Genomic DNA, 27,997 nt, shown 5'->3' with positions numbered 1-27,997 from the left:
TCAGACCGAGGCCCCAGGGCCAGACCAGCCCATGCCCCTCCTCCTGCCTCCTGCACCTGGCAGGAGGGGAAAGCGGCCTTCTCCAGGTGGGCCTTCTCCAGGTTCACCCTCGAAGATGCAAAGCAAACCAAAACAAACCAAAACAAAGCAGGTGTTTAATAGAAAAAATAAAGGGAACTGTGGCAAGATGTGGCATTTGGCTATGCCCTCTCCCCAGCTTTGCTGCCCTCTCCCTGGCCTTGCCGAGGCGTGTCCCCACCCCCATGCCCACCTGGTACAGCTCTCACCTCTTTGGGCTTAGGAGACGGTCAGCCCTGCCCTCAGGGAAGAGGACAGCCCGGGCAGTGCCAGGAGGGGCTGTAAGCTCTGTCGTCATTGACCTTCAGGTGCCCCCAGCGCCCACCGCTCCAGGTGAGACCATGGGAGGTATGGAAGGCGGGAAGCTGAACCCTTCTCAGGCACTGAGTCCCCCTCAAAGGAGAAATGCCCCTCTAGGGTCTCCCCTCCCAAGAGGGGCTCCCCACCACCACCCAGAGAAGCCTCAGGCCCAGTCCGTCTCCTGCAGGAGCTCCTCCAGCTGCCCCACCCAGTTACCATGCAGCCCACTCAGGGCAGGCGGCCTTCGCCCTGTGCCCTCAGCAGCTTCACTGAGCCGGGGCTCCAGCCGTGAATGCCGGGGGGTGGGGCAGGGAGGCGGGGGGCTGCTGGCGCAGGGGGTATAGCTGGGCGGCCACACACTGTGACGAGGGCTCCGGGCCGTGAGGCTGAGGCCTTGGCACCTCACAATCCTGCCAGTTTAAGACAGGGCTTTGTTTACCTGCAGGCAACACAAACACACAGACACAAATAAGACTGCAGGACTGGTCAACACCCCGCTCATCCCCAGACCAAGCCACACTGTCCTCCCTGTACCCAGGGCCCATCTCAGCTTCCAGAAACGGCCTGTAGTCCTGGGAAGCAGAGGGCATGCCGAGGAGGGTCCCAGCTCTGCTCAGCGACCTGGGCTCAGACACCCAGTGTCCCACCCCCAGCCCCTCAGAGCTCCTTACAGCAAGAGCAGTACAACAGCTCCATGACCCGCAAGCAGTTGTCCAGCAGAGCTTTGGGCCGCACTGGCTTCAGGCTTCCTGGGGCACTCAAGAGGGACAACACTGCTTCCACCTGGGGGCTGACCTCCACACCCTGAAAGGGAGGAAACCTTAAGGACCACAGGTGCCACCCCCAGCCTGTGAAGAGATCCCAGGAGAGCTCTGGGGGGCGGGGTGGTGGTGGCTGTCCTGCCTGGAAGAAGGACAAGAGATCCCTGTGACCAGGACGCCTGAGAGCCATTTCTCTCCTTCCTGCAGGTGCCATTTTTCCTGGGAGGGGCTCCCTCGATGTCCCTCACTCAAGCACAACACACAGAAGCTTCTCTTTTCCTCTCCTAGGGGCAGGCCAGACAGGGAGGAGGTGGGGGCATCCTTGCTGTTCTAGCCCAGGCCCGGCCACCACCATATGAGAAGTCCCTATCCCAGGGACACTGTCCTTCAGGATGCAAAGACCCACACCGACTCCCATGAAGAAGAGACAGGACCCTCAGGAAGGTCGGTCATATCGTGAGGCGCACTAGGCACACTGACAGGGCTGGGTCTCCGGCTCCAAGCTCGGGGGCTCCTCTCCACAACACTTAACAAAAGGAACTTGGTGTGGGGAGCACCAGGCACCATGGGAGGGACAGAGCAGGGGCCAGAACTGTCGTAGAAGACACAGAGCACGGGACTTCCCTGGTGGCGCAGTAGTTAAGAATCCGCCTGCCACTGCAGGGGACACGGGTTCAAGCCCTGGTCCGGGAAGATCACACATGCCACAGAGCAACTAAGCCCGTGCGCCACAACTACTGAGCCCCTGTATGCCACAACTACTGAAGCCCACGCGCCTAGAGCCCGTGCTCCGCAACAAAGACAAGCCACCGCTGAGAAGCCCACGCACCGCAACATAGAGTAGCCCCCGCTCGCCGTAACTAGAGAAAGCCCGCGCACAGCAACGAAGACCGAACGCAGCCAAACATAAAAATAAATAAATGTATGTATAAATAAATAAATAATACTTAAAAAAAAAAAAGACATGGAGCAGGAGGAAACACGGGACCTGAGCTGGGGAAGGACGTTCCTAAAAGTGAAGTGTTCTAGGTTGAACTGTGTGTCCCCCTGCCCCACAACCCCCTAAAAAAGCTCTGTCCAAGGCCCAAATCCCTAGTACCTGAGAATGTGACCTGTTTGGAAATGGGGTCTATGCAGATGTAATTAAGTCAGGGATCTCCAGGTGAGATCAGTCTGGATTTATGGTGGGCCCTAGATCCAATGACTGTTGTCCTTGTAAGAGAAAGGACACAGGTCCTTCTCTGGGACACAGAGGGAGAGGCCATGTGAAGACAGAGGCGGAGGGTGGAGTGATGCTGCACAAGCCAAGAACACCACCAGCCACCAGAGGCTGGAAGAGGTGGGAGAGATCCTCCTCTGCAGCCTTTGGAGGGAGCATGGCCCTGCTGACACCTTGATTTCAGACTTCTGGTCTACAGAACTGCGATAGAATAATTTCTGTTGTTTTAAGCCACCAGTTGGTAGTAATTTGTGACGGCAGTCCCCAAAAACTAATATACAAAGGCTTAGAGAGAGAAGTGAGGGTGGCAGGAGGGCCAAGGGGCCCATGCCCATGGCCCTCTCCCTAGAGGGAGGACCCACTGCCCCATAGATGTTGGGCACATATGGAACGGGCCGTCAACCATTAACATTGTGAGAAAGAAGAGGTTAAAAGTTGGTTCAGGGACTTCCCTGGCGGTCCAGTGGTTAAGACTTCGCCTTCCAATGCAGCGGGTGCGGGTTCAATCCCTGGTTGGGGAGCTAAGGTCCCACATGCCTCATGGTCAAAAACAAAAGCATAAAAGAGAAGCAATATTGTAACAAATTCAATAAAGACTTTGAAAATGGTCCACATCAAAAAAAAAAAAAAATCTTTAAAAAAACAAGCTGGTTCAATCTGAAGAGCCCAGGTGGGCAGGGCCTCAGTCTACCCACAATCTCCTTCCCAGCTCAGCAGAACTCACAGAGCCAGAGACACTCCCAAGAAAAACTGAGGATGGAACACAGTCCGTTCCCCAGGTCAGCTCCAACGCCCCCCCCCCCCCCCCCCCCGCCGCCCACAGGCACAAGAAAGCCACCAAGGAAGTGGCTGGGTCTCCCGGTCCCCGCCAGAATGGAGAGCCTCCACAAAGTTCTCGGCAGCTGCAAAAGCAGGTGCTGGCCCCGAGCCCTGGTGTCAGCAGCAGCTCACAGTTGGCTTCCTGTTGGCTGTTCTTGCTGGGCAGCAGGTGGGGCCCCAGGGCAGTTGTGTACCAGGGTCCTAAGGAGGGGTGGGGGGGTCAGTAGGGCAAGGCGGGGGTGTGGGGAGGGGTCCCATGGCACACACATGGCCTGCGAGGATACACACCGACCCCGTCACCTTACTCTCTAGGCTTTTTGGAAGATGTATCCCCCAGGCCTCCGATCAACACTGCTGAACAGGCAGCGATCGGGAACCTCTATTATTATTATTAATTAAGGTCCATTTACGTTAGGGTTCACTCTTTCTGTTGTACATTCAATGGGCTTTGACAAATGCAATTATACTCACCGTTACAGCATCATACAGAAAAGTTTCATCGCCCTCAACCCCCCTGTGCTCCACCCATCTATCCCTCCCCCTTTCCCTCTTTTCTTAGATGTGGAAATAAAGTGAGAGGGATCAATGACTCGCCCAGGGTTGCAGAGCATAACAGGGTCTCAGGCGCATCTCTTGCCCCCCAAGCCCAATCCACCACCCTGCCCCCCCCATTTCTCCCACACTCTCCAGGACATGCCAGAACTTTCCATGCCTTTACCTTCTCCCTTGATAGTTTTTGGCCACACACACACACACACACACCCACACACACGCACGCACCCACCCTGGCCACCTGCACCTCCGCATGGCTCACCGGGAGGCCTTGTTTGACATCCAGCAGCAGCGTATGTACCTCCTCCAGGTACTTCCAGGATGGATGGCCCTCGAGCAGCACCTCCTGCACCCACTCAGTAGCACTGAGACTCACCAAGACCCACAGATACCGCAGCTCCTGTTGGCTCACCCGGGCCCTCTGCTGCAGGGACAGGAGAAATTATTGAAACCCCAGACAGGAGCCTCTGGGCCTGCCCCCCACAGCTCTGACCACCCCCCACATTTGCCCTGCACAGGGGGCAGACCACGGGCATCCACTGTGGATGGGGTGGGAGGGGCACCTGGGGCCTGAGCCAAGGGCAGGCTTGCTTGAGGGGCCAGGAAAGACCCCTGGCAACAGGATCTTCCCAGACCAATGTGCCTCCAGGCAGGGCCCACAGGATGTCCCAGGAGGCAGGGGCCTCCCCATTCCAGAGGGGGGATTCTCACCAGCCTGGTGACGTTGGCCATTCGGAGTACCCCCTCATAAGGCACACTGACCCTGTAGTTGATGGGGAAGTAGTGTTTCTGGGGAGATACAAGAACAAAGGATGAGATCAGAGTCAGAAATTGCTCAGACTCCCCCAACCTCGGAGAAGAATTTGATGCAGGACCGGCCCTTGATGGCAGCGGTGGTCCTCTACAGAAAACATGTGCTTGGCTCCCAGTTGGGATAAAGACAGCTCTTTCCTCTGGGACACAGGGAAGGTGAAACAAAACAAAACATGTTAAGGCATAAGTCTCGGGCCAAAATGTAGGATGAGAAGCTTACTACTCCTAGAGAATCATATCCTTTAGGAGGGGTGAGGAAAATGACTTTAAAAGATTGCTCTAAATCTTATCATGGTGATGGTTTCATGACTTTCCAAATACACTAAAAGCCATAGAAATGTACACTTGAACAGGTGAGGTGTGTGGTATGTGAACTATATCTCAAAAATCTGTTAAAAAAAAAAAAAGACCTACAGAGCCACATGTGATGTGGTCCACCCTATAAAAAGAATCAAACATTCTAATTTCTAGGTCCTTATCTCCCCTGCTAAATAGTGCCTGGGGTTCCCCCAAGGTTTCCTGGAATCCATTCCTGAGTCACTGGGTGAGTGCCACGTGGAGGTGGGATCAAAGGTCAGATCAGACAGGAGGGTTGGAGGCCCCAGGGATGGATGGCAGGAACAGGGACAGGAAGTGCAGATGAGGCACATGGGTGTGTGTGAGGGAGAAGAGAGCCATGGCAGGCACAGGCCTGACACAAGTCCAAGGAGAGGGACTGAATTTCCAGGTCCTTATGTTCCATGAGCCACAGGGCTTTGGAAGAGGGACACAACGAGTGCCCACGTGGTTACCATGTACTGAAGGCGGTTCCGGTACTGCAGCTTGTCGCGCAGAAAGCCAGTGATGGCACACTCCTCGCTCCGGGTTAAGGGCCACACCTCCAAACCCTCGTTCCCCAAGGCCATGCCCAGGAGGATCCCGAGATCTGTGGACCGCACAAAACAACACGTGGAAAAAAAAAAAAAAAAACGTGAGCCACCTGCATGGCTCCCACACTGCCCGGGTACGCAGAGCTGTGCACACAACCTCCCTTTTCCCAGTCACAAGTCCTCTCGGAAGGGTCGGGGTGGGGAGCGCAGCGTCCCAAGGAGGCCTTCCCAGAGCCAGGAATACTCTCCCTGCGGTCCGGGCTGCAGGACAGCAATGCAGGCAAGCATGAACCGTCCAGCCCAGCCACCTCCCACCCCAGGCTGGCAAAGCCCCCCAAGAGCCACGCCCTGGGATTGGTCTCCAGTCTCCTTCCCACTCCTGCCCCAGGGGGCAGGCACAGCCTCCTTTCCATGGCAACCCCTGCCCCTCATCTAGGGCCTACGAGTTTTCAAAGCCTTTCGCTGCATTTTCCATCCAGAGACCTTGACATGCCTCTTAATTAGAGGTACCAGCAGGTTTGTAGCAGCCCTTCCAGTCTGGTCTTTCCGGGATGCTGAGCGAACCTCACTCAGGCTGTTTCTCCTCCCCGCTAACAAACGATACAAACATTACCAGCCTTCACCACTGCAGGTCACTGTGACTTTAAAAACAGTGTGATTTCTGTGTAACTGAACAGACTTACAAAAATTATCTGAGAGAATTTGCAACAAACATGAACAAGGGTTAAGTTGATGGGAGCAGAAAGAACAAAATATAGATGGGCAAGAGATGTATCTGAAACTCAACCTCGCGAACAAATTCACGTTAAAACAATCGATACGTTTCACCTACCAAATGGAAAGACTTTTTTGTTGTTGTTGCTGTTGTTTTATTTTATTTTAATAACATTTGCTGCTGGCAAAATAGTGAGGCAGATGCTCTCATCCTGGAAAGCAATTTGGCAATTTTTGTTATTCATGGACTTAATGCCCACACACTTCGACCCACTAAGCTTTAAAATTGTCCACACCCTTTGACCCATTAAACTCATTTCTAGGAATAGATGTGAAGGAGAAGAAAAGAGAGACATAACCAAAAGATCTGTGGACAAAGTCTTCCTTTGCAGTATTACTTTGTAATAGTGAACATCTGTAAGTGGCCTAGATGTTCAATAATAACGAATGTAGCCAATAAAAATCACATTGCCAAAGAATACTTATGATATGCTTATATGATAAGAAAAATACTTTTGATGTGCTTAGCGAAGTTTTAAAAAGCATGATTCAACACACTGTATCTGGGTATAAAGCATGACTTAAATTTTGTTAATTATGTATATATGTGCATAGAAAACGCAATGGAAAGAAATGCACCAAATCTCTATGGGAGATTTTTATGTTCTCCTTTATATTTTTTAGGATATATTTTACATTCTATAATTAGTATCTATTACTGTTATGGTCAAAAGCAGTATTTTTTTTTCCTTTCCTCCCTCTTCCTTCCTTCCTCCCTTCCATCCTCCTCCTTCGCTCTCTCTCTCTCTTTTTCTCTTTCTTCCTTTTTTCCCCCCAGATAGCCAGGCAGGCTGAGTCACCTCTTTGATTCGCCCCTGGTTGTGAGCAGCAACTACTGACTGGACTTTCTGCCCTCACTTCCCCGGCACTTAGGGAGACTTTTGTTCTTAAACCCTCACGGGCCTGAGCCTGCTGACACTCACTTTCCCACCCCCTTCTCGGTGCTGCTGCCATGCCTGTGCCCCTGCTGGGCCAGAAGCTCAGGTTCACTCAAGCCCATGCCCCTTATGGCCTACAGCCCACCAGCCCTTCCCCTCATAGAAGTCTGACACCACATTTTTTGCAAACTTGCAATCCATCTTGCACTTCCTCTGTCTCTCTCTTCCCATATTCTCAACCCAATATTTGGACAAGGGAACAGATAAACCAGTGTTCCTGCTTGCTTTCTCCCTTGTCTCTACATCATTAACACTCTCAGCTTGGCACCCCTGCTGGTCAGGATCATTCCTGCCTCAGGGTTTAGGCTCACACGTTGCCCCTGCCCTGGGTATCCTCTCACACGACAGACCCCTTCCCAAGGTCTCACCAAGACTCCTTCCCTCCCCAGAGGCTCCCCTGCCTACGCCAGCCACCAACCCCTGTCTCTAGCACCATCTGTCCAATTCACTCATTGTCTTTTTTTTTTTTTTTTTTGGCTGCTTTGGGTCTTCATTGCTGTGTGCGGGCTTTCTCTAGTTGCAGTGAGCGGGGGCTACTCTTCATTGCGGTGCGCGGGCTTCTCATTGCAGTGGCTTCTCTTGTTGCGGAGCATAGGCTCTAGGCGCGCGGGCTTCAGTAGTTGCGGCACGTGGGCTCAGTAGTTGTGGCTCGCGGACTCTTAGAGCACAGGCTCAGCAGTTGTGGCGCACGGGCTTAGTTCCTCCGTGGCATGTGGGATTTCCGGGACCAGGGCTCGAACCTGTGTCCCCTGAATTGGCAGGTGGATTCTTAACCACTGTGCCACCAGGGAAGCCCCTCACTCACTGCCTTGACCAGACAACGCAGCAGCCAGTGTGTGAATGCACAGCACTGTGAACCACAGAGAGGACGTGTTATCAGCACTTTGGCGTTCATGTCAAGCAGGGAACCGGGATCAGGCATCTGGGTCTCCTGTAGAAGCTGGTAATGGCTCACCCAGGGTATCTGATTGAGCAGGTATGAGGTAGTGGCAGGGGGAGTGCAGAGAATCTTCATTTCCAACAAGTCCTGAAGTAAAACTGATGCTGCTGGTCTGGGGACCACACTTGGCAGAAAGTGACAGTTTACAAATTGGTGTCCTTAGGGCCACATTCTGGTTCACAGAGATTTCACATAAAAATCCAAATTTCCATCTTTTCTTTAAAAATCAGTATCCCTGTCCACACTGAGTCTTCTTTCCAATGTGGCAGTCACCCTGTAGCTGCCCACTCCACCCCAAGTCCTACCCCACCTGCCCTCATCTGATTCCCAGTCTGGAGCCTTTGGGGGCCTGGCCACTAGCCTCGTAGCAGAGACTTACAGAGCCTCTGTGCTTCCCAGCCTGGCACACATGGGTTGCCCCCAGAAACTCTGTCCATAGATGATCTGCCTTCTCCCAAACTTAGACCTCCTCCAAGTCTGCAGCCCAACTACCATTCCCAGTTTTAAGCTCCCTTCCTGTTGCCTCCACTCCGAAAAACAGGCCAGCAAACAGGTAACTAGGCAGGGACAGCACAGCTGTAGCCTCACGTACCCTCTGCATTCTGAAAGCCCCACAGTTAGTGCAACCCTGGTGGGGAGGCCCGCCGAGCCCCGCTATTTCCACAGTTAAGAGGCCTGTAAGACAGAAGAGGAGACTGAAGAAAGAGTAACGTCCTGTGCGCAATGACAAATGGGGCTTGTCCACCACCCCCATATCTGTGCCTGTGTGTGTAAATACCCCCAAATTTATGTTCACCAAGAACCTCAGATGCAACCTTATTTGGAGATAGGGTCTTTGCAAATGTTATTAAGAATCTCCAGATGAAATCCTCTTGAATTTAGGGTGGGCCCTAAATTCAGTGACCGGTGTCCTTATAAGAAGAGGAAAGGACACAGAGACACATGTAAGGAAAGACCATTCACGTGGCCTTCGCAGCTGAAGGCAGATTGGAGTGATGCAGCCACAAGCCAAGGAATGCCAGAAGCCACCAGAAGCTGGAAGAGGCAAGAAGGATCCTCCCCTAAAGCCTTCAGAGGGAGCATAACCTTGACAACTTGATTTCAGACTTCTGACCTCCAAAGCTGTGACAGAATACATTTCTGCTGTTTTAAGCCAAGATTGTGGCAATCTGTTACGGCAGCCACTCCTTTTCCAGCACCCCAGCCCCGCTCTGAGCCCCTAATCCTCAGCCCTCCCTCCCCCTCGCCCCACGGCCAGTTCTTGCCAATCCTGCGCTCTGCTTTCATGAGCTTTGTCCCCTCTGCCAGGCCTCTTCATTCTCACTTCCATCTCCAGAAGGAACCCTCATCACCTCATCACATCCTGCCCAGGAGGTTGTAACAGCAACTCCCCAAAGCACGGCCAGATTGATCTCTCGAAAGCAGAGTAACTCTCAATCTCAGCTCCCACGCCCAGGTCACGGACCTTCCAGGGCTCCCTGTTACCTCATGAATTAGCCACTCTTCACCCTGGCTTTCAAGGCCTCAGCCACCTGAGCCCAAACCAGCTTTCCAGCCTGGCCTCTCACGCTCTCACTGCTGAGCCTTTGCTCCGCTGCTCCCTCTCCCTGGAAGGAACACCGTCCTCACCTCCCCACGCACCTCTGAGACCATTTCAAGTGGCACCTCGCCGTGCTGTTTCTCCTGCTCGCCCTGCTCCTCAGGACTTGGAAGATTCCAGAACACTGGGTCTGGGTCCTTCCACCTGTTCTGAACATCCAGACCCTTTGCAGTACCCTCCACAAGGGCCAGGGTGGACCCAGCTCCTCTGAGAATCCCTCACAGGGTCAGACCCTGGACCTCATGCAAGGGGCACATAGTTCCTAGCACCTAACTCCATGCCAGGTGTTAGAGAGACATGCACGAGATAGCCCAGGTCCTTGTCGCCATGGCAGTGTCTCTCCAGTGGGCATGTGGGCGGCACCAGAAAAAAATATGTTGAATTTAAGTCAATTAAATTGAATCTTGGAGTCTGAAGGGAGCTTGGTCTGGCCTCCCACCAGCAGGCAGGCCTGAGAGACTTGTCGATTCTTTTTCTTTTCTGTCCTCATTTCAACTATTTTTCTTTTCCCCAAGGACAGTGTTCTCTTTCTGCCTTTTGATTTAGTTCCTTATGGAGGGAAAGGCAGAGAGAGCAGGTTGCACTTCTCCCATGTGTCTCGGGGCCCAGGCAACTTCACAAGCCCCCACCCCTGGCTGGTCACGCCCAGGGAGGCCAGAAATCATCTCTCTGCCACCTCCATTCCCACCGTACTCCCCAATGAGCACCAACGAGTCTGAGCAGGTGAGACGCTGCCTCCTACCCCCAGTGCCTGCCCTGTCCCTGTGACCCACTGACTGTGCCCACCCAGCCTAAGGCTCATACCCACCTTGCCCGTCTGAGCTGCAGTCAGCTGGAGACAGGGCAGACGGCGTGGGAGTCCCCAAGGGTGCCTGCCATTAAGCTGGGAAGCATCTCAACTTCTCACCAGGAAGAATGCCCTGGTTGCCATGGTTACAAAGCCTGGCTCTGGGCCAAGCTCTCCCTGGGCAGTCCCCACAGACCCCCCCAAGTACTCACAGCGCAGCCAGGCGAATCCCCGGGGCATGGTGGTGCGCTGGGTCTCCCAGAGAGCAGAGGTGATGTCCCCAGCAATGTGTCTATCCACAGAGGCCTGAGTGGGGCCTACATGGCCTCGAGTCAGCAAAGGTGGCCCAAAGTCGAGGAAGGACTAGCCACGGAGGAGTGGCCCAGCAGGAGGTGGCAGGTGCTCCTGGGCAGGGCTCACCCTTATCTGCCTGGCAGTGCAGAGGGCAGCCGGGGGGCGGTGGCTCTGAGTCCCATGGCAGCCAAGACCTGGCCTGAAACGGCTGCCTCGGGGTCTTCCTTCCAAGCAGGAGGAGAGAGTCCCCAGCAGGCCCCTCGGAATCTGAGGCTGGGTTGTGCTTTCTCTGATTTCTCTGTCTGCAGCTGCTCAGTGTGAAATCTGGCTCTGGAAAGAGAAAGGAGGAGAGAAACTGATTATGTAAGAGTGGTGCTGCCACTCAGCCATCAGCCACAGGCGCGCAGAGCCTACTGTGCAGGCTGCACCCACCGCTGGCCGGGACCACCAGGGAAGGCCAGAGGTGCACAGCCCTGCCCCGGTTGCTGGCTACTTGGGGACACAGGAATGACAGAACAACCAAAGGGCAGCCCCAGCCCAGAAGTAAGTTAAAAGGACACCAGCTGACAGCCTGGGGCCAAAACGAAAGCAGGACCAAGGAATGAATGAGCTGTGTGGGTTAAATCAAGGGAGCTTCCTGAAGGCCGTAGATCACAGGTAAAGTACATGAATGGCTTGAACTGCGGGGAGGTTAAAAAAAAGCCCAGAATCGGGCTCTGCACCCCTCCATGCCCCAGAGAACACTCTCCTAGCCACCTCCTCACTCAGAAATCTCCCAGAAAGGCTCCCACCACGTACCCTAGACCACCAGACCGGGACAGAGAAGCTGAGAAAGTGAGAACTGGGGTCATGGTCACCTTCATGCCACACCACAGAGCCCTAATCCTGGGTGCCATCTGTGGTCCCACCCATCCACTGAAATGGGGGAGATGTGCGGAAGCCAGGAAGGCACAAAGTGGGAGGTACCTAATGGCACAGAAGCCAGAGCCTTCTCCCAGGGAGAGGGGCACAGAGGAAATCACCTAAAAGAATGGGGGTGTCTGTCTGTCTGTCTCTCTCTGGTGGGGAAGAGGGAGGGGGAGGAGTTTGAGAATGGCCTCTCCCACCCCACCCCCACTCTACCCAGGGCTTTGGAACAGCCCTTTAGAAGCTCATGCAGAGAAAAGTTGGACAAGTAAAAGTTGGAATATTATTCTACATAATTCAATTGCAAATAGCATTTTCAAAGTCACGGTAGCAAGTAAAAAGTGAAAGTTAGTTTAACAGAAGCATGACTGAAGGATCCTGGAAGGACAAGGGCCTGGGGAGGGTGCACATGAGTGGTGAGGGAAGCGGGTGACAAGGAGCTACACGTTCCTTAGTGGGAAGGCAACAGATAGTGCCTCAAACGAATGAGCAACACGAGCACATATATAACTGAATCACTTTGCTGTATACCTGAAAGTAACACAACATTGTAAATCGACTATACTTCAATTAAAAAGAAAAAAGTTACGGATGGGGGTACGTGTGAAGAATTAGGGCCACTTTTGCAACCAATCTATTACACCTACACAGAGCATTCTTCTCCCCAAAGTGACCAGGCCTGACCTGAGGCCCAGGGGACAGAGCACTGGACCACCTGCTCCAGCTTGACAGCTTCCCTGTAAGCAGGGCAGGGCCACGAGGGTCTCAGAGACATTTCAGGCAACCTCCACATCCAGAGGTGAGGAAACAGGCCTGGGGGGAGGGAGCTGTCCCAAGGCCTCATGCCCAACCCTATCGTCCTCCTGTGAATCAAGCTCCTCTGCCCTTTGAGAATGTGGGGAGGGACATTCTAGCAACTAGCAGCCCTGTAGAGTGAGTCACAGATGCTCAGTTTACGGAGGAGGTGGATGAAAAATAGGGCTAAGTTGAGGCCACAGAAAAAAGAAGATACACAAAAGCATAAAAAGGAATGATTTTTTTCTGGTTAATTCCATTAGCCCAGGGTCTATATTTCTGAATAACATTTCATTCACCACCTCTGCTCAGTGGAAAGAGGATTCTAGACCTGGGGCACATGAATAACACAGGACCCACTCTTGGCCACATCTGAGTAGTAAGTCTCATTCAGAGAGATGGGCTGAGTCAGATCCCTGACTGGCTCCCTCGGCTCCCGTATCCCATTCAGTACAAGTCCAATCTGCAAAGGTGGCTCTATTTCCACCCCCCTTTAATCTGGGCTTGGCCGTGTGACTCGCTCTAACCAGTGGGATGTGCCTATGCCTTTGGCTTGTCCTCTCTTGCTGGGAGGGCTTCATGTCATGTAAACAATTCCGGGCTAGCTTCCTATAGGAGGCCTCAGGCATTTGAGTGAGACCGTCCTAAACTAGTCCATCTGGCCCCTTTCAAGTCAGCCCAGAATCCCAGCTGCCCCACAGAATCATGAGAAATAATCAGTGTTTGTTTATTTTAAACCACTAAGCTTTGGGGGTAGTCTGTTACACAACAAAAACTAATTGATACAGCCTGAAAGTGCATCATCTCTGCAAATGCTCTGTAAAAAGCCAGGTCAATTCTAAGCCAAAGCATCTTCTGGGAGTGGTTCCAGTGGCTTCTCTCTGAATGAAGCTCAGGAAGCCTTGGGGGCAAAGGTGTGCTTTCATTGCCCTAGGGCCCAGCTCAGCATCTTCTATTGGAGGATGAACTTTCTGGAATTCAATACTAATCCAGACTTTTTTTTTCCCTCTACCATATTTGATTTATGTTTTGAAACTTTATTATAGTATTGTTAAACAAACCCAAATAAGGTAGAATAGGATAATGGATCCTCATACAGCTATTATTCAGCTTCAAAAATTATCAATATTCTGTCATTCCTGTTTCACCCATCCTCCATTTTTTTCCCTAGAGTATTTTAAAGCAAATCCCAGACAGGCCATTTTACCAGTATGTAAGGATTTTTAAAAAATATATAATCGCATTACTACTATTGCACATTTCCAAATCAATAATCCCTTATATCATCTAATACAGAATCTATGTTCAAATAAACCCACACAACTAATTCACTACAAAGGTACCAAGAACATACAATGGCGAAAGGATAGTCTCTTCAATAAATGGAGTTGGGAAAACTGGACATCCACATGCAAAAAAATTAAACTACACCACTATCCCACACCATACACAAAAATCAACTCAAAGTGGATCAGAGACTTTAATGTAAAACGTGAAACCATAAAGCTCCTAGAAGAAAACATAGGCAGTATACTCTTGGGCATCAGTATTACCAATATCTTTCTAGATATGTCTCCTCAGGCACGGGAAACAAAAGCAAAAATAAACAAAAGGGACCGTATCAAACTAAAAAGCTTCCGCACAGCAAGGGAAACCACCAACAAAACAAAGACAACCTACCAAATGGGAGAAGATATTTGTAAATCATATGTCCAATAAGGGATTAATATTCATAATAAAGAACTCATACAATTCAACACAGCAAAAAACAAACAACCTGATTAAAAAATGGGCAGAGGGGCTGAATACACATTTTTCCAAAGAAGACATACGGATAGCCAACAGGCACATGGAAAGATGTTCAACATCACTAATTATTAGGGAAATACAAATCAAAACCACAGTAAGATACTACCTCACATCTGTTAGAACTGCTATCATCAAACAGGCAAGAAATAACAAGTGTTGGTGAGTATGTGGAGAAAAGAGAACACTCATTCAATGTTAGTGGAACTGTAAACTGGTAAAGCCAGAGTGTTACCAGTACAGAGTTTTCTCAAAAAATTAAGAACAGGACTACCATACGACCTAACTATTTCACTTCTGGGGGTTTTTGTTTGTTTGTTTGGGCCACGCCATGTGGCTGCGGGATCTTAGTTCCCTGACCAGGGATTGAACCTGGGCCCATGGCAGTGAAAGCACAGAGTCCTAACCACTGGACCGCCGGGGAATTCCCAACACTTCTGGGTATTTTTTTTTATATATAACTTTTTTTTTCTTTTTTCCTTCCTTTCTTTCTTTTTTGGCTGCTTTGGGTCTTCATTGCTGGCTTGTGGGCTTTCTCTAGTTGCAGTGAGTGGGGGCTGCTCTTCGTTGCAGTGCACAGGCTTCTCATTGCAGTGGCTTCTCTTGTTGCAGAGCATGGGCTCTAGGCGTGAGGGCTTCAGTAGCTGTGGCACGCAGGCTCAGTAGTTGTGGCCCGTGGTCTCTACAGCGCAGGCTCAGTAGTTGTGGCACACGGTCTTAGTTGCTCCATGGCATGTGGGATCTTCCCGGACCAGGGCTTGAACCCGTGTCCCCTGCATTGGCAGGCAGATTCTTAACCACTGTGCCACCAGGGAACTCCCCCCAACGTTTCTAGGTATTTATCCAAAGAATATGAAAATACTAATTTGAAAAGAGATATGCACCCCTATGTTCATCATAGCATTATTTTAAATAGCCAAGATATGGAAACAACCTAAGTGCCAGTAAATGGATGAATAAATAAAGAAGATGTGGCACATATTATATATACAATGGAATACTACTCAGCCATTAGAAAGATGAAATCTTGCCATCTGTGACAACACTGATGCACCTTGAGGGTATCAAGCTAAGTGAAATAAGTCAGAGAAATACAATACCATATGATTTTGCTCACGTGGAATATAAAAAACAAACGAACAAACCAAGCCAAACAAAAACAAACATGTAGATACAGAGAACAGAGTAGTGGTTACCAGAGCGGAAGGGTGAGAAGGGCAAAATGGGTAACATATGTTGTAACTATATGGTTGGCAACTGTATGGTGATGGATGGAAACTAAATTTTTGGTGGTCAGCAGGTTGTAGTGTATACAGAAGTAGAAATATAATGCTGCATACATGAAACATGTAATATTATACACCAATGTTACATCAATTAAAAATAAATTTAAAAAAAAAGAATCCACATTCAATTTTCCCTGGTTGTTTAAAAAACGTCTTTTTTAAAGTTGCTTTGTTTGAATTAAGAGCCCAGTAAGTTGGTCCACTGATTGATGGGTCTCTATGTCTTTTTTCCTCTCTTTTTAAAAAAAAATTTAAGGGACTTCCCTGGCGGTCCAGTGGTTAAGACTTCGCCTTCCAACACGGGGGATGGGGGTTTGATTCCTGGTCAGGGAGCTAAGAACCCACATGCCTCGTGGCCAAAGAACCAAAGCATAAAACAGAAGCAATATTGTAACAAATTAAATAAAGACTTTAAAAATGGTCCCCATCAAAAAAAAAAAACCTAAAAAAATTAATTAATTAAGATATAACTCACATGTCATAAAGTCTGCCATTCTGAAGGGCACAATTCAGTGGAGATTTTTAGTATATTCACAAAGTTGTGCAACAATTACCATAATCTAATTCCAGAACATTCTCACCAACCTAAAAATAAACTCTGTAGTCATCAGCAATCACTGTTTATTTCCTCTTCCCCCTGGCCCCTGGCAACCACTAATCTGCTTTCTATCTCTATGGATTTGCATATTCTGGACCTTTCATGTAAATAGGATCTTATAATATGTGATCCTTTGTGACCAGTTTCTGTCACTTGGCATAATATTTGCAGGGTTCATTCATCATGTAAACTGAATGTTTGTGCCTCTGCCAAATTCCTGTGTTGAAGCTCTAACCCCCAATGTGATGTTATTTGGAAATGGGGTCTTTGTGAGGTAATTAGGGTTGGATGAGGTCCTGAAGGTGGGGCCCTCATGACAGGATTAGTGCCCTTATAAGAAGAGACATCAGAGAGCTTGTTCTCTCTCTCTCTCTCTCCATGATCCCATAAAAAGGAGGTCACGTGAGCACACATCCAGAAGGTGGCTGTCTGCAACCCAAGGGGAGAGCACTCACCAGAAACCAACCATGCTGGTGTGCTCATCTTGGACTTCAGCCCCCAGAACTGTGAGAAAATAAATTTCTGTTGTTTAAGCCTCCCAGTCTACAGTATATATTCAAGACCCATTTATTCTCTAGTTCTGCCCACATGGAGACACCCTCCTTGAAAAGGCATTGAATCCTTCCATTCACTTTAACACCTTGGGCTGAAAACACGTGTCCCAAGGTTTCAACTATGAGATCCACATTCTTAAAGCACTAATTCTTTTTTTTTTCTGGTTTTATTGAGGTATAATTGACAAATAAAAGTGTAAGGTATTTAAAGTGTACAACGTGATGATTTGATATACATATACATTGTGAAAGGATTCCCCCATCCATCACCTCACATATTTATTTACCTTTGAAAGCACTAATTCTTAAACCTCATCTAGATTTCTCCTCTTGGATGGGGGGAGATGACCCAAACACAACGAAGAACAGCTTAGGACTGTGAGCTCTGCTCGCCCAGAAGACCTTGCAGCTCCCCTGACCACCCGGCTGGAGCCAGGATTAGGGCCCTGAGACAAGGGGCACCTGCTGGGCTGCCACCACAGGCCCCAACTCCTGTCCTCTTCACTAGGCTGGCTGTCACCTCTAGTTTCCCTGGAGTCTGGGGACTCCAAACGGTCTCTGCTCACACTTCCATATCACGCCTGCTGCCTCAGCACTGCTGATCCACACCAAGGGGGATCAGCACACAGAACTGCTTTTCAACACACCAACGTTCCACACAAAAGTTATTTTATAAGCCTGCAGGTTCTTTTTCATCAGAGGACATTCCCAAGGCCATGACTTCCCCTGGCTCTCCACTGCCCTTGCCAGCAGACTGGACATGCGTGGCCGCAGTGCTGAGTCAGGCACACCCCCCTGGCTCCACTCCGGCGCACTCTCCTGGAGAACTGAGGACGGTGCCCTGGCCTCATCAGCTGGATCTGTCCCAAAGCCAGTCCTAGAGTGACAAGAGCCACGCCTTCAGGTCTGTTCCACTGACCAGCCTCACAGGACCGAGCTGGGTCCACGGACCTTGGTCTGGATTGTGTTGGCTGGTCATTCTTGCCTAGGTTCACAGGCCAACCGCCACTGTCCTCCTTTCCTGCTCATCACTGCACCAGCATCTCACTCCTACCTGCTGCCGTCACACGCCTGGCAACCTCTTGTTCCGGGGCCAGCCAAGAACTGAGACCCCAGCAGGCCCCTAGTTCCCAGCAGGCCCCATTAAACTACTGCTGCCTAGCCGTGTTCTCGAGGCTTCAGAGCCCGGGAGAGTGCGGAGAGCATAGCAAACCGCGGCGCCCCAGCCCCGGACTGGGCTCCAGGGAGGCGCGGGAACCTCGCCGCACCCCAACCCCCAACACAGGCGACCTCTTCGCCCGCCTGTCCCGCGGACCCGGGCGCACCTCCGGCCACCGGGACCCAGGACGGCGACGCGGGGCTCGGCTGGTGGCGGGCGCTGGGGTGGGCGGGGACCCGGGCTCCAGTCCGGAGGCCGCGCGGACCGCTGGGCCCACCTCCGTCCCCGCCGCCTGGAAAGCTGTGGTATATTATTATGACAACCTGAGCAGGCTAAGACATAGCATCTATCAGTACTTCCTTTTTTTATTTTTTATTTATTTATTTTTATTTTTTTATTTTTTTGCGGTACACGGGCCTCTCACTGCTATGGCCTCTCCCATTGCGGAGCACAGGCTCCGGACGTGCAGGCTCAGCGGCCATGGCTCACGGGCCCAGCCGCTCCGTGGCATGTGGGATCTTCCCGGACCGGGGCACAAACCCGTGTCCCCTGCATCAGCAGGCGGACTCTCAACCACTGCGCCACCAGGGAAGCCCTGCACCTTGCTTTTTAAAAACTATTTTAAAATAAAACATAGAGGTAACAGAAAACAAATGTATAGTTTAATGAATTATTATAAGATAAACAAACTTTATATCTACCATGAAATCAAGGAATGGAACCCAGTCAGCCAGCCTAAAAGGTCCTCCATGAGCCCCATCTCAACTATAGCTCGCCAAAAAAGTAACCAGCAACCTAATTATTACAGCAATCACTTTGTTGCCTTTCTTTCTGGTTTTATCAACCAAGTGTGCCTCCCTAGACAGTATAGTTTAGTTTTCAGCCTTGCCCATTTTTAAAATTTCATATCTTTTAAGCCTCTTTTAATCTACAATCTACAGGATTTCTCCTCCATCCCATCCTTTTACACTTCATCTGTTAAAGAACCCAGGATATGTGTCCCAGAGAGTGCTCCCAGTCTGCACTCACTGTGCAATTCAACACATTCCTCTGTTCTCTGCTTTTGCACACTGGGGGTTGGATCAGACTCAAGCATAAATCCTTTGTCACGACTACACATGGTGCTGGGTTCTCCCAACAGGAGGTAATGTCTGGTTTTCACTCTTTTCTGATGTTGATAGCTACCAATGCTTAATGCCTAGACCCATTAATTCATCAAGGGTTGCTAAGTGTGATATTCTCACTCACATGGCTATCTGATCAAGCCTTTTCCCATGAGGCAAGCAGAGTCAGTAGCAGGCCAGCAGCTTTGCCAAGATATCTGATATGAATGACATAGTGTACTTTCCTCCCACGTCTGACCTGTGAAATCAGGAAGTCTCCAGGCCTGTGTGATTTGTTTTCAAATGCCTGCTTCTCAGAAAAAGATTGGCTGGCATCAAGACATGCACTGCCTTTACCCTTGTAATCCAAAGCTACCTGAATGATTTTATCAACCAAGACTCACTCCTGGGTCCACAGACCAAATGCCTGTAGCAGGCAGTACACTTCTGACAGGTGATGCATGTATGTGATCAGTGTTAGCATGTCTGGGAGGCTTGGCACCTACACCAGATCCCTAGGGCATCTCCCAAGCTGGAGTATTGACTTAGGTGAAGCAGAACAAAAAAACCTGGACTTTCCTGGTGGCGCAGTGGTTAAGAATCCACCTGGGGCTTCCCTGGTGGCGCAGTGGTTAAGAGTCCACCTGCAGATGCAGGGGACACGGGTTCGTGCCCCGGTCCGGGAAGATCCCACATGCCACGGAGTGGCTAGGCCCGTGAGCCATGGCCGCTGAGCCTGCGCGTCCGGAGCCTGTGCTCCGCAACGGGAGAGGCCACAATAGTGAGAGGCCCGCTTACCGCAAAAAAAAAAAAAAAAAAAATCCACCTGCCACACCATTGTAAAGCAATTATACTCCAATAAAGATGTTTTAAAAAAAAAGAATCCTCCTGCCAATTCAGCGGACACGGGTTCGATCCTTGGTCGGGGAAGATCCCACACGGAGCAACTAAGCCCATGGGCCACAACTACTGAGCCTGAACTCTAAAGCCCGCAAGCCACAACTAGAGCCCGTGTACCTAGAACCCATGTTTCACAACAAGAGAAACCACCGCAATGAGAAGCCCGTGCACCAAAACGAAGAGTAGCCCCCGCTTACCGCAACTAGAGAAAGCCCGCATGCAACAATGAAGACCCAACACAGCAAAAAAAAATTAATTAATTTTTAAAAAGAAAAACATAAAAGCCTGCCCAGTGCTGCAGACGACAGAAGCACTGAAACAGGAAGACAAGTTACTCAATGTTTCCTTAGAACCAGGCATCTAGCACAGAGCTATCTGGGTCATATCCACATGTTTGAGGTATATTTCTCTATAGTCACTCACCTTTTTACTGAAATTTATTTGTAAAGAAAACTTCATAACACTTACATTGAGAGGAAAACAATTCTAACTTGCCAAAATGAGAAAGTAACATCAAGGAAAGCAAAATAATGTAAATTCAAGTGAGAAAGCATTGCCTGCTGAACTAGGGATCTGCTCTCTCTTTTTGGAAAAGGGAGACTAGCAAGGGTTAGAGAGGTGTTTGAAATATATTAGCACCAGACTGAGTCTTTCTCCTAGAGCAGTCATTCTCAGCTGGGAGGTGGATTTTGTCCCCCAGGTGACATTTGGCAATGCCTAGAGATATCTTTGGTTGTCAGAACTGGGGGTGGTGGTGCTACTGGCATCTAGTGGGTGGAGGTCAGGATGCTGTAAACATTCTACCCTGCACAGGGCAGCCGCCCCACAGCAAAGAATTTTTTGGCCCCCAAATGTCAGCAGTGCTGAGGCTGAGAAACCCTTTCCTAGAGAAGTAAGAAGGATTGAAAAAGAACTGAAAAGAAATTTCCTCACTTTGGGATTCAATGTTATTTAATGCAGGATCCAAGTACCAGTACCATGTTACGCCATCCAACATTAACTAATGGCACACAATCCACACTTAGAGAAAGCTGTTTAAATGATGAGATGTCTTGGAACGAAAGCACCAGTGCTAAAAGAACAATGTTATCAGAGAGCTCATCTCGGAGAAGTCCACAGATCCAGCGGCAGTACTAGTTCATGCTGTGCTGCACGCTGTTCTTACAGTCAACATTTATTAAGCACCTACTATGTGCAGCCACTGTGCTGGGAACTGGTAAGGTGTGATTCCAGTAAGAGGTATACAGGCCAGTGGGGGAGGCAAGGAGGTAAATAAATGAGTAGAAAACAGTATCATGGGAGTGTGTGCAGCTAAAGGGAAGATGAGAAAATACCCACTGGGGATGGTGGCAGGGGGTTGCCAGGGAAGGTGATGATTCCAGTTCTTAGCACTCTCAAGGAGCTCCCTCTAGTTAGAAGCAGAGCTAATTCAAAAGCAATGCATGGCTTCTGGCTTCTGGCTTCTGGCAGAGTGCATGAATCCAAACACTTCTAACACTAATTGTAGTATGGATTAAGATGTGTAAATATACTCTAAAATAATTTTAAAGAAAAAAAAAGCAGTACGGTTGGAATATCCATTGCATTGCTGTTTACACTTGAAGAAAGAAAACTGGAAACAACTTAAATGCCAAACCACAGGAAAGCAGTTACCATAATCTGAGAACTAATTGCTGTTTATTGAGTCCTGACCGTGTGCCAATGGGTATATATCCAGTGTAGCACAATGATTGTACCTTTTTCTCCTTGTAACGACTGCGAGAATTAATCCTCCCATTCCCGGGGAAATGTCAGACCCAGAGAAGACATGGAAAGGGAGACTTTTCAACCAATGCTGCAGAAACTACTGGAAATCCTTACTTAAAAAAAATTAAGCATAACCCTTACCTCACACCATGCATAAAAATAACTTGAAATGGACCATAGACATAATTGCAAAACCTAAAACTATAACAATTCTAGGAGAAAATACTTGTGGCTTTGAGTTGGGCAAAATTTTCTTATATTTGACACCAAAAGCACAAACCATAAAAAAGAAAAAAAGGTGCTGAGGGGAGAAACAATAGGAATAAGTTAGAATAATACTGTTATCAGAGTATTTGTTTTTATAGTTATCATCTATCTTTGGCAAGTGATATGAATCTCCCATTTATGGAAGTGATATAACGTTTCCTTTTTGAATAAATGCGACTAGGTTTCCAAAATGTGAATGACCCTAAGGAAAAAATGTGCAGGTAAGATATGTACAGACTCTGAAGTTAGAACCCTTGAGTTCAAATTCTGGCTCCACCTTGCCTTGGGAGAGGTCAGCATCCTCTTCTTGCCTCAGGTTCCTCATCTGTAAAATGGCCTTGATACAAAATTCTGACCTCAAAGCATTATGGGAGTATTTACCGAGTTTCTATATACGGAAAACTTAGAACATGGGATGGTATGCAGTAGCTCAGTATTTACTATTTTTATTATTCACTACTATAAATTGCAGTAAAGATGGGTTTTGGAAAACTTAAGCTTTCTTTTTTTATTTTTTTCAAAGCACAGGCTTTTATTAAGTGGTAATTTTACAGTTTTAACTTTAAAGGCAACTTATCCACCCCCACTCTCCACATATATTCCAAGACCAGTGAACTTCTCTCTTTTATTTTTGAATGATTTCCTTTATTGCTGTTGTTTGTGTACCATCAATAGAGATCTGTGAGCAAAACACTTGACTGTGAAAGAAAGAAACAAACACACACAGTGTGGAACTAGTCACGTGGGAGCCCTGAACACTCTGAACAGCTCCTGCTTCAAGAAAGTTGCTGATGTCCTTCTGAAGGACTCCAACCTCTGATCTCCAACCTCTGACCTTCAACTTCTGACCTCCAACAAGCAAGGAGACTCAAGAGTAGAACAGAGTGTGGAGGGTCCATACTTTTGCTCTTCTCAGAAAAAAGGGACAGTGGACAAAGGGACTCCAGCAGACCTTTCTGCCTGAAAGCTTCCTTGGAGCAACACGATAAAAAACAAAACAAAACAAAACAAAAAGGAGGGAAGCAGAAGTCAGTAGCTGGAGGGACTTCAGCTCGACAGCTCTGTGGATGGAAACCTCTGCAGAGTTATCCTCTCTATGCATCAAAGAAAATAACTACCACCAAGAAAGTAACCAAGTTCACGAGGATACGAAGCAACCGGAACTCTTACACATCGCTCTTGGGAGCATACAATCATTTTTGAAGACTGTTTGGCAATTCTAATAAAGTGAAATATACACCTGCCCTATGAAGCAGCAATCCTACTCCTAGTATTAACCTAGAAAAATCAAGATCTATGTCCACAAAAAGAACAAACAAGAATGTGCATTGCTACTATATTCATGCTATGAATAATATGCAGTTCCAAAAGCTGAAAACAATCCAAATGTTCATCAATAGAAGAATGGATATACAAACCGTGGTATAATCACACAGCAGAAGACGACTCAGCAAGAAAAAGGAGCAAACTGGTGATCCACGCAACAACATGGATGAATCTCAAAAACATTTTGAGCAAAAGAGGCCAGACATGAAAGAGCACATGCTACATAATTCCATTTACTCGAATGCAAGGACAGGCAAAAAACTAATCTACAGTTACAGAAATCAGAACAGTGATTGTCTAGGGTGGGTGGTGGTGGTATGAACTGACTAGAAAGGGGCATGAGCAAATCCATAGTGATGGAAATATCCTGGTTGTTGACTGGGGTGGTGGTCACCTGGGTATACACAATTGTCAAAAGCCATCTGTACTGGGATGAATAGTGTTCCCCCAAAATTCATGTCCACTGGAATCTTAGAATGTGACCTTATTTGGAAATAGGGGCTTTGCAGATTTAATTTGTTAAATTAGAGTGAGGTCATACCAGATTACGGAAGGCCCTAATCCAATGATTGGCATCCTTATAAGAGAAAATAGAGACACACAGGGAGAATACAACGTGACGATCAAGACAGAGATCAGAATGACATGTCCACAAGCCAAGGAATTGTGAGCAACCACAAGAAGCCAGGAAGAGGCAATGAAAAGTCAAAGAAATCATGGCCCTGCTGACACCTTCATTCTGGATTTCTAGCCTCCAGGCCTGTGAGAGAACACACTTCTGTTCTTTTAAGCCACCAAATTTGTGGTACTTTGTTACGGTAGCCCTAGGAAACTAACAAACCATCAAACAGAATGTTTAAGGTCTGTGCCTTTTATTTTAAGTAATTATACTACAATTTTAAAAATTGCAAATAGCTCATTGGAAACAGCAAGCTGGTGATGAGGCCTCCTTTGGCTCCTGCTTCACCAAATTAGACAGAACACCTGAAGGAGAGCCAGGCAATGCTGTTCAGAATCCACATTTAGTGGGAGAACCAGGGCACTGCCCAGGGAGCCCCTCCCTCCCAATGGCTCCCTTCACACTCAACCAACCTCCGCATCTGTTCCCTCTGCCCACAGCAAAATGCCTCTTTTACCCTCTCAGACACAAATACTATGGGGACTACAGGCAGCACTACCTAAGAAAGCCAACTTGCAGATGCCCCATTCAAAAATGAACCAACACACTTCTGAGGGAGGTCCAAGCCTTAGAATTAAAGGCTGCAGAAAAGCCTGATTAGGGGCCAAGAGCCTTAACTCAGCTCTTCAGTAACACAAATTTATTATCTGAAATATCAACCTTAAGGAATCTTCCATTCCTTTGCTTTCTGCAGCCCAGACACTTACAAAAGGGGAATTTTTATTTCATTATTTTGCTTCATCTTAGAAGCCCCTGACCCTGAGAACTTGCCAGTCACTTGCCTAAGCACACCGGCAGATATCTGCATGAGGATTGGCATCAACAAAGGTCAGGAAAGTCACTGAATGCAAAGACCACCTGGCCCAATCCACACTGGATGCTCTAATCTCCATTCCGGATCCCCCACATTTATGGCCAAGGAACTTGCCAGGCATGAACTCACCGAATCCTCACAACAAGGCTAGAGGTAGGACCATTATTATCTTTCATTTTCAATGAGGGCACTGAGGACCAGAGAGGTGATATAACTTGTCTGAGGTCACAAAGCAGTACACAGAGGAGGGATTTGAGCCCAGACAAATTGGCCTGGAAGTCTTAACCACTGGCTGCACTGCCAAGTGGATGCCTCTTCTTTGGATTGGGCACTGGATTCCCCAGTGACTGAGAACCCAGAGGTTTGTTACATATCCAGACTCCTTCAACTTTTTTCCCTTCTTGAGAAACAATAGAGCAGTGAGTCCCAAAGCCTACTGGGACATCCTCCAAAACATTATATAAACAAAAACTGAGTGTAACAGGATTAAGGTTGTTTAATTTTGTTTTTTGGGTTTTGGAATGTTTTGTTTTGTTTTGAGATGAAAGTTAACCAAAGGACAACAGAGCGAAACTGAAAAAAAAGGCTAAGATCAGAAACATGCATTTTTTCCCAACTGGATGGAAAACCCCAGTTGTCGGGGTTTTTTTTGTTTTTTCTTTTGGCTGCACCACATGGCTTGTGGGATCCTAGTTTCCTGGCCAGGGATTGAACCCAGACCCACGGCAGTGAAAGCAAAGAGTCCTAAACACTGGACCACCGGGGATTCCCAAAACCCCAGTTTCTGTTGTCCATTACACCAGGAAGGAGTTTGGAGTTGGGTTTGCTAAAAAAGAATCAAACCAATGGTTCCTCACTTTAGGAAAGGACACTTCAGCCCATATGTACTGACTCTGTACATGTCCCTAGACCCTCTCCAGAGGAGTCCACAGTAGCTGTTGGCTCAGTCAAAGAACCGTCTCCAGTAGGGTGGCACAGAACATTAAAAAACCAAAGGGAGGGAATTCCCTGGCGGTCCAGTGGTTAGGACTTGGTACTTTCACTTCGGTGGCCCAGGTTCAATCCCTAGTCAGGGAAGTAATATCCTGCAAGCCATGCAGCGTGGCCAAAAAAAGAAAGAAAAGACCAAGGGGAATTTACTGCAGGAATACAGGGATGGTTCAATATTAAAAAACTTCTTTTTTTTTGGCTGTACTGCACGGCTCACAGGATCTTAGTTCCCTGTCCAGGGACTGAACCCAGGCCACGGCCGTGAAAGCCCAGAATCTTAACCACTAGTCCACCAGGGAACTGCCAGAAACTTCTTAATATAGTATAACATAATGATAGATCCCAGGAAATCCATAAATGTTGAATAAGCATTTGACAAAATTTGACCAAAAAAACACACTTTGCTGATAAAAAATCCCAAAGTAGGAATCAATGGATAATTCCTTAATAAGATAAAATATATAAATCTCAGTCAAAAGCCAGCATTTTGCTTAACTAGAAAACACCAGACGCATTCCCACTAAAGTCAGATATAACACACATGTGCACACTATCACTGTACAGAAGGTACTAGCCAGTGCAGTTAGATAAGCTAAAGAAATGAGAGATAAAATAATTGGATAAGGGAATATAATGTACAGCACGGTGACTATAGTTAACAATACTAGGGCTTCCCTGGTGGCACAGTGGTTGAGAGTCTGCCTGCCGATGGAGGGGACACGGGTTCGTGCCCCGGTTCGGGAAGATCCCACATGCCGCAGAGCGGCTGGGCCCGTGAGCCATGGTTGCTGAGCCTGCGCGTCCGGAGGCTGTGCTCCGCAACGGGAGAGGCCACAACAGTGAGAGGCCCGCGTACCGAAAAAAAAAAAAAAAAGAAAGAAATTAAAACAATACTGTATTGTATATTTGAAAGTTACTAAAGGAGCAAATCTTAAAAGTTCTCATTATGTGAAAAAAATTATAACTACTTGTGGTGACGAATGTTAACCAAACTTATTGTGGTAATCATTTCACACATATACATATATGGAATCATCATTTTGTACACCCAAAACTAATACAATGTATATGTCAATTATATCTCAATTAAAAAAACAAAGCTAAAGAACTGCATAGGAGGAATTGGAATTGGAAACATTTCTATTTATAGATGAAATGATTATAAGCCTAGAACAGCTAAAAGAATCAATTAAGAAACTACTACAAACAATAGCCAGTTAGAAAAGACTCCATAAAAAACATAAAATATCTAGGAATAAACCTATCAAAAAATGTGCAAGATCCATACCAAAGCACTGCAAACAATACTAAAGGACACAGAAGATTTAAACAAATGGAAAGACATACCATGTTCCTGGATAGGAACATCCAACATCATCAATATGTCCATTCTCTGAAGTTAATGTATAAGTTTGAAGCAATCCCAATACATTTCACGAAAGAGAATATTTAAATAGCCAACAAATACATATTTTAAAGTGCTTAACCTCATTAGTCATTATAGAAGTGAAAATTAAAACCACAATTAATTACCACTACACACACACCAGAGTAAGTAAAATCCAAATGACCAACAAAACCAATTGTTGCAGGAACTAGGAATAACTGGAATTCTCCGATACCACTGGAAGGAGGGTAAGTGGTTACATATCTATTTGGAACACAGTTTGGCAGTATTTTCTGTAGTTGAACATATGCATATCCCATGTATAAGTTCTCTCGTAAGTAAATATCCAGCAGAAATATATATAGGGGCACCAAAAGCCATGTGTTACAATGTTCATGGCAGCATTATTCATGATAGCCAAAAACTGGGAACAACTTAATTGTCCATCAGCAGGAGGACAGACTTAGAAAACCTCACAAATATAATGTTGAGCAAAAGAAGCCAAATACAAAAGAATCCAGTTATATAAAGTTTTAAAAAAACATCAAAACTAATCTATGACATAAGAAATGAGGACGATAATTACCTTTTGGAAGAGGGCGATGTAGTAATAACAGCCTGGGGACCGGAGGGGGGCTTCTCCATGCTGGTACTGCTCCAGTTCCAGATCTGGGTAATAGTTCAGTTTACTATATGATAATTTATCAAGCCGTATACTTACAAGTTGTTCCCTTTCCTGTATGTGTGTTATACTTCAGTTTTCATTAAAGCAATTCCAGTAAAAACACCAACACGTGTGTGTGTAATTACATACCAGATTACAAAGTTCAAATAGAAAAACAAATAAGCAAGAGTAGCCTGAAAGAGATCTAAAAATAAGGGGCAGCCCTTCAATACACCAAAAGATATTTTTAAATATTGTAAACCGTAGCAAGCA

At 47.7% G+C, this 27,997-nt stretch overlaps 2 protein-coding genes across 2 annotated transcripts in view; both read right to left on the bottom strand.

The window, feature by feature from the left end:
* Positions 1 to 92: 92 nt before the first annotated feature.
* Positions 93 to 27,727, bottom strand: IL34 (interleukin 34). Its single transcript, XM_079906793.1, has 7 exons — positions 27,647 to 27,727; positions 10,663 to 11,074; positions 5,334 to 5,467; positions 4,441 to 4,518; positions 3,992 to 4,153; positions 1,050 to 1,182; positions 93 to 817 (listed from the first exon to the last, which is right to left on the bottom strand). The coding sequence occupies exons 2-7, from the start codon at positions 10,688 to 10,690 to the stop codon at positions 645 to 647; spliced, it is 708 nt and encodes a 235-aa protein (XP_079762919.1). The 5' UTR covers positions 10,691 to 11,074; positions 27,647 to 27,727; the 3' UTR covers positions 93 to 644.
* Positions 11,026 to 27,997, bottom strand: part of SF3B3 (splicing factor 3b subunit 3) — a 101,507-nt gene continuing 84,535 nt past the window's right edge. The window contains exon 27 of the transcript XR_013825225.1: positions 11,026 to 11,074. The gene's annotated coding sequence lies outside the window, so the exon portion shown is untranslated. The remainder of the gene's footprint in view (positions 11,075 to 27,997) is intronic.

The sequence above is a fragment of the Stenella coeruleoalba genome (assembly GCF_951394435.1).
Source record: "Stenella coeruleoalba genome assembly, chromosome: 20".
Classification (NCBI taxonomy): Eukaryota; Metazoa; Chordata; class Mammalia; order Artiodactyla; family Delphinidae; genus Stenella; species Stenella coeruleoalba.
The sequence above is the reverse complement of the archived record's forward strand: the minus strand, read 5'-3'. Positions and strand labels throughout refer to the sequence as shown.